The sequence below is a fragment of the Oncorhynchus mykiss genome, chromosome 26 (genome assembly GCF_057628025.1).
Source record: "Oncorhynchus mykiss isolate SJ-2025 chromosome 26, ASM5762802v1, whole genome shotgun sequence".
NCBI classification, from domain to species: Eukaryota; Metazoa; Chordata; class Actinopteri; order Salmoniformes; family Salmonidae; genus Oncorhynchus; species Oncorhynchus mykiss.
Genome location: NC_143047.1, coordinates 39,460,117 through 39,467,493, shown reverse-complemented (window position 1 = coordinate 39,467,493; position 7,377 = coordinate 39,460,117). Strand labels below are relative to the sequence as shown.

The 7,377-nt window shown below is 44.2% G+C and overlaps 1 protein-coding gene across 2 annotated transcripts in view; it reads left to right on the top strand.

The window, feature by feature from the left end:
- The first annotated feature begins 3,456 nt into the window (after positions 1 to 3,456).
- The window catches only part of LOC110520392 (integrin alpha-11), a 98,922-nt gene continuing 95,001 nt past the window's right edge, over positions 3,457 to 7,377 (top strand). Inside the window, exon 1 of one of the 2 annotated variants that reach the window (XM_036963840.2) lies at positions 3,457 to 3,741. In XM_036963840.2, the coding sequence (XP_036819735.1) occupies positions 3,690 to 3,741 (52 nt within the window). In that variant the 5' untranslated portion in view covers positions 3,457 to 3,689. The remainder of the gene's footprint in view (positions 3,742 to 7,377) is intronic. The other variant, XM_036963841.2, reaches the window with a different exon arrangement.

Genomic DNA, 7,377 nt, shown 5'->3' with positions numbered 1-7,377 from the left:
GAAGGCCTAAGAAGGCTAGCAGTGTGGATTGAGGAGTGCTGATTAAAGAGCAGAGCCAATGAGATTTTAAGCACCACTAATGAAAGCAAGCCTTGATTTTGGGAAGATTTGGTCACCCTGAAAGTCTGAAACTTAAATCACGCCTTTATATTTCTGGTTTCTGGTGCATTCTGTTCAGAAATGAGAAAGTGGTTGTGATTGCATGAGGAGGTGGAGACCTGCTCAAAAGAGGTGATGATGTGTGGTTTCCAGTCCTCAAACGTTCACGCGCAAACACAAACACACACGCACACACACACTCACAAATACACACACACGCACACACACACACACACACACACACACACACACACACACACACGCACGCACGCACGCACGCACGCACTCACACACACACACACACACACACACACACACACACACACACACACACACACACACACACACACACACACACACACACACACACACAGCCAGCCAGCCAGCCAGCCAGCAGCTTAGGGACCATGGTCTGGGTCAGATAATGAAACCTGACATTGGAGGTCTTTCACTTGTTTTTGATGAGTTTAACAGACATCTCAACTAGTGTGTGTTTGTATTTATGAATGACGTATCCTGACAATACTGAGTAGCCACATTCAAAGTAGTACATTTACAGATGAAGTCGGAAGTTTACATAAACTTAGGTTGGAGTCATTAAACTTGTTTTTCAACCACTCCACAAATTTCTTGTTAACAAACTATAGTTTTTGCAAGTCGGTTAGGACATCTACTTTGTGCATGACACAAGTCATTTTTCAACAATTGTCTACAGACATATTATTTCACTTATAATTCACTGTATCACAATTCCAGTGGTTCAGAAGTTTACATACACTAAGTTGACTGTACCTTTAACAGCTTGGAAAATACCAGAAAATGATGTCAGGGCTTTAGAAGCTTGTGATAGTCTAATTGACATAATTTGAGTCAATTGGAGGTGTACCTGTGGATGTATTTCAAGGCCTACCTTCAACTCAGTGGGAAAATCAAAAGAAGTCAGCCAAGACCTCCACAAGTCTGGTTCATCCTTGGGAGCAATTTCCAAATGCCTGAAGGTACCATGTTCATCTGTATAAACAATAGTATGCAAATATAAACACCATGGGACCACGCAGACGTCATACCGCTCAGGAATGAGACGTTTTCTGTCTCCCAGAGATGAACGTACTTTGGTGCGAAATGTGCAAATCAATCCCAGAACAACAGCAAAGGACCTTGTGAAGATGGTGGTGGAAACAGGTACAAAAGTATCTATATCCACAGTAAAACGAGTCCTATATCGACGAGTCCTACTGCTCAGCAAGGAAGAAGCCACTGCTCCAAAACCGCCATAAAAAAGCCAGACTAGGGTTTGCAACTGCACATGGGGACAAAGGTCACATGGGGACAAAGATCGTACTTTTTGGAGAAATATCCTCTGGTCTGATGAAACAAAAATAGAACTGTTTGGCCATATTGACCATCGTTATTTGGAGGAAAAAGAGGGATGCTTGCAAGCCGAAGAACACCACCCCAACTGTGAAGCATGGTTGGTGGCAGCATCATGTTGTGGGTGTGCTTTGCTGCAGGAGGGACTGGTTCACTTCAAAAAATAGATGGCATCATAAGGAAGGGAAATTATGTGGATATATTGAAGCAACATCTCAAGACATCAGCCAGGAAGTCTTCCAAATGACAATCTTCCAAATGGACAATGATCCCAAGCCTACTTTCAAAGTTGTGGCAAAATGGCTAAAGGACAACAAAGTCAAGGCATTGGAGTGGCCATCACAAAGCCCTGACCTCAATCCTATAGAAAATGTGTGGGCAGAACTGAATAAGCGTGTGCGTGCAAGGGGGCCTACAAACCTGACTCAGTTACACCAGCTCTGTCAGGAGGAATGGGCCAAAATTCACCCTACTTATTGTGGGAAGCTTGTGGAAGGCTACTCAAAACGTTTGACCCAAGTTAAACAATTTAAAGGCAATGCAATGCAAATTGAGTGTATGTAAACTTCTGACCCACTGGGAATGTGATGAAAGAAATTCAAGCTGCAATTAACAATTCTCTCAACTATTATTCTGACATTTCACATTCTTAAAATAAAGTGGTGATCCTAATTGACATAAGACAGGGAATTTTTACTAGGATGAAATGTCAAGAATTGTGAAAAACTGAGTTTAAATGTATTTGGCTAAGGTGTATGTAAACCTCTGACTTCAACTGTACATGTAATCAATTGTATCTCATTGTTCCTATTATCGATCAATGAAAGTGCTTCTATGCACGGGATGTGAGTTGTCACCCTTTATGTTGGGTTATGTGCTGACTCTTGCGGTTCCCTCAGTCTCAGTATCCATTGTCACATAACATGGGTCATTATGGACGTCGGTCTGGATGGTTTGACTGTGGGGGTATGAGGTAACAGTTCAGTCTGGATGGTTTCCCTGTGGGGGTATGAGGTAACAGTTCAGTCTGGATGGTTTGACTGTGGGGGTATGAAGTAACAGTTCAGTCTGGATAGTTTGACTGTGGGGGTATGAAGTAACAGTTCAGTCTGGATGGTTTGACTGTGGGGGTATGAGGTAACAGTTCAGTCTGGATGGTTTGACTGTGGGGGTATGAGGTAGTAGTTCAGTCTGGATAGTTTGACTGTAGGGGTATGACTGTGGGGGTATTTGTGTTCCGCATTAATACATTGGGCGCCGTGTGATCACAACATGATTGTCAAGCATGAGTGCTGTGAAAAACACAACTTTTTGTCTTTTAAAACGCAGCTGTTCTGAAGATATATGCTCTGATTTGGGAAAGGGGGAGACCTAGTCAGTTGTACAAGAGAATGCATTCAACTGAAACGTTTCTTCTGCATTTAATCCGAGTGGCACAGCGGCCTAAGGCACTACATCTCAGTGCAAGAGGCGTCACTACTAGTCCCTGGTTCAAATCCAGGCTGTATCACATCAGGCCGTGATTGGGAGTCACATAGGGTGGTGCACGAGTGGTCCGGGTTTGGCCGGGGTAGGCCGTCATTGTAAATAAGAATTTGTTCTTAACTGACTTGCCTAGTTTTAATAAAGCTGAAATAAATTTCTTAAATCAAAATAAATAACCCAACCCCTCTGATTACATTCCACGTTAATCAAATCGTCTTTGTGACATGTGCTGAATACAACATGTATACCTTACTGTGAAATGCCTACTGACAAGCCCATAACCAACCATGCAGTTGAAGAAAGTCTACTTTATCATCAGTGTATTTGGAAGCAGAAGAGAGAGGACACGCATTTCTTCAACTATACCATACCAAAGCACATAATGAATAATGGAATGACTGTATTCAAACTCCATCAACTTTGCCTCTGATTATCCAGAGAAACTGATCCAAGATCTGTACTTGCGGTGGATAGCTTGTGTGTCCCTCCGCTCACTGCTCTGTCTGAGTAGCAGAGGGACTGAGAGGAGAGTCCTGTCTGCTGGTTCAACGTGGACCTCCTTTCAGTTCAGCCACAGTCCCCTCCTACCTCCTCAGATATAGTGAGCATTTTGACTAGCCGTGGAGTCAACCAGAGCTGAATCTTTCCCAGAGCACGCTGCTGGGTCTCTCTGCCTCAGCCCCCAGACACACACACACACACACACCATACACACACACACACCGACCAAACACATGGAGTACTGCCGCGCTGTGTTTCTCTGGATCTGCTGCAGCCTGTTACCAGGTGAGCTAACGTGTGTGTGTGTGTGTGTGTGTGTGTGTGTGTGTGTGTGTGTGTGTGTGTGTGTGTGTGTGTGTGTGTGTGTGTGTGTGTGTGCGTGTGTGTGTGTGTGTGTGTGCATGTGCATGTGTACAATAAGTAGTAGTTATTACATTTAATTTATTCCAGCTCTCTCTGGAAGGCACATAAAACGTTTGTGGCATAGCTTTTATAGGCGCTAAAGTTAGTCGACTGTTTGCATAAGAAGAGGCAGACAGTCTAGCTTTCAGTTCTCCAATATTTATATGGAAATGTAGACAGGAATATAATTCCACGGTGTCCGCAGTGAAGTGGCTTTCTGGAGAACTAGTAAATGAGTGTCTCTTCTCTTGTGCAGCGAATATCTTAAACTACTATAATATCAGTCTCATATCTTGATCTACTCTAATATCTAAGTTTCATATCTTAGTCTCATATCTTAATCTCATATCTAAAAATACTCTGAAACCTTAGTATCATATCGCAAACTATCATATCTTATTCTCATATTTTAGTCTCATATATCTTAGTATCATATCTTGAACTACTCTCATATCTTAGTATCATATCTGCATCACATCCGGCCGTGATTGGGAGTCCCATAGGGCGGCACACAGTTGGCCCAGCGTCGTCCGGGTTTGGCCGGGGTAGGCCGTCATTTTAAATAAGAATTTGTCTTAGCTGACTTGCCTAGTTAAATAAAGGTTAAAAAAAATAGTATCATATTTTACTCGTATATCTTAGTCTCATATTTTGAACTATTCTAATATCTTAGCATCATATCTTGACCTACTATAATATCTTAGTCTCATATCTTGGAGCTCATACTGTGTGAGAGAGATGGGTGCTGAGTTTGCTTATTGAAGGGATGTGCTGGTTCCCTCAGGTTTGACAGAGGTGCTCTGTCTCTCATTGAAAGCAGGTGTGTCCTTTGAAATGAAAGGTGGTGCTATCTGTTTAGAAACTAAGCACTCAGAGTTTCCAGTCTCTGGAAATGTGTGGTGCGCAGCCAGAACTGGGGTCAATTACCAGTAAAATTACAATAGCAGCAACATTTTGAAGTGGAATAGAGAGAGAGAGAGAGAGAGAGAGAGAGAGAGAGAGAGAGAGAGGGAGAGAGTTGTTTGAATTTGTCCTATGGCTATATGACCTGGATTGTATAACCTGATATATGGACTGCATCCCGCTGTCAATCTTCATCTATTTTAATTATATGGTAATATGAAATTGGACCAATGTCAAGAGAGATTGCTATGACAGGTGGCTTTTAAAGAGTGCACACGGCTCACAGTACTGGTAGCCATACATACTGTATATGTTAGTGTAATTGCTTCAGTCTATGGCAATGTACAGTATGTCACTGTGTAAGTGACATGGAAATGTCTGACGTTTCTTGTCCTCACTGCTTTCCAGTAATGTACTACTGACCTTAATCTAACAAGCAGTTGGATAGCACTAGGTTCCTATCAGGAATCAAGGTAAAACGCCAGTACAGACTGTGTGAAGTAACAGTGTTTATTGTAACAACAGGGGCAGGCAAACGACAGGTCAAGGCAGGCAGAGGTCGGTAATCCAGAGTAGAGGCCAAGGTACAGAACGCCAGGCAGGCTCAGGGTCAGGTCAGGCAGAGGTCGGTAATCCAGAGGTGGAGAAAGGTACAGGACAACAGGCAGACTCAGGGACAGGCAGAGTGGTCAGGCGGGCAGGAACAGGGTCAGGACAGGCAGAGTGGTCAGGCGGGCAGGAACAGGGTCAGGACAGGCAAGGGTCAAAAACCAGGAGGACGAGGAAAAAGAGAGACTAGGAAAAACAGGAGCTTAGACAAACGGCTGGTAGGGTTGAACAAACAAGATGAACTGGCACAGACAGACAGAAAACACAGGTATAAATACCCAGAGGATAAGTGGGGAAGATGGGCGACACCTGGAGGGGGTGGAGACAAGCACAAGGACAGGTGAAACAGGTCAGGGCGTGACAGGTTCCCATGGTTTTTACACCCTCTTGTTGAAGTAGACTAGCTATTATTAATCTTTGATTAGACGTTGTTAGATGACATGAGGCCAGAGGGTGGAGCAGTAGAGGAAATATTTACTGAGGTAGAGGAATTTGATGTTGGGTCCAAGTTTTGGACACATTCAGTCTTGCCGAGGGGAGGAAAGGTCAACCTTGAGAACACAGAAAGAGTCTGGAATGAGAAGGAGAGAAGCTGTTGGCCGGACTGGGAAAGAAGTCATGACAATAAGACGGGAAAGGGCTGCATTCAAGATTTTATTTATCTATTGTGGGAGTGTTTGCATCACTACATGTCCTGTTTGAACGAGGCTGCTTAACATGGTCAGGATGGTGGTAGCGGGGATAGTGACATAGCTAAATGTCCTGTTTGAACGAGGCTGCTTAACATGGTAAGAATGGTGGTAGCGGGGATAGTGACATAGCTAAATGTCCTGTTTGAACGAGGCTGCTTAACATGGTCAGGATGGTGGTAGCGGGGATAGTGACATAGCTAAATGTCCTGTTTGAACGAGGCTGCTTAACATGGTCAGGATGGTGGTAGCGGGGATAGTGACATAGCTAAATGTCCTGTTTGAACGAGGCTGCTTAACGTGGTCAGAATGGTGGTAGCGGGGATAGTGACATAGCTAAATGTCCTGTTTGAACGAGGCTGCTTAACGTGGTCAGAATGGTGGTAGCGGGGATAGTGACATAGCTAAATGTCCTGTTTGAACGAGGCTGCTTAACATGGTCAGGATGGTGATAGCGGGGATAGTGACATAGCTAAATGTCCTGTTTGAACGAGGCTGCTTAACATGGTCAGGATGGTGGTAGCGGGGATAGTGACATAGCTAAATGTCCTGTTTGAACGAGGCTGCTTAACATGGTCAGGATGGTGTTATAGCGGGGATAGTGACATAGCTAAATGTCCTGTTTGAACGAGGCTGCTTAACATGGTCAGGATGGTGTTATAGCCGGGATAGTGACATAGCTAAATGTCCTGTTTGAACGAGGCTGCTTAACATGGTCAGGATGGTGGTAGCGGGGATAGTGACATAGCTAAATGTCCTGTTTGAACGAGGCTGCTTAACGTGGTCAGGATGGTGGTAGCGGGGATAGTGACATAGCTAAATGTCCTGTTTGAACGAGGCTGCTTAACGTGGTCAGGATGGTGGTAGCGGGGATAGTGACATAGCTAAATGTCCTGTTTGAACGAGGCTGCTTAACATGGTCAGGATGGTGGTAGCGGGGATAGTGACATAGCTAAATGTCCTGTTTGAACGAGGCTGCTTAACGTGGTCAGAATGGTGTTATAGCGGGGATAGTGACATAGCAAAATGTCATGGCATACATGCTGATGACAACTCATTGAGTGAACAACTGAGGGAGCTGTGCCAGCAAAGTTAGTGGGCTTCATGCCTTTAGTCAATAAGGACAAAGTCAGTGGACACTCATCCAGACAGAGTAACATAAAAAAGTACCTTCTGAAGCAGACCAAAGGTCATTTGATGCTGTCATTTCCACAGAGGATGAGGGTTTGCTGTAGGGTTGGCTGGATCACTCTGTCATTTCCACAGAGGGTGAGGGTTTGCTGAAGGGTTGGCTGGATCACTCTGTCATTTCCACAGA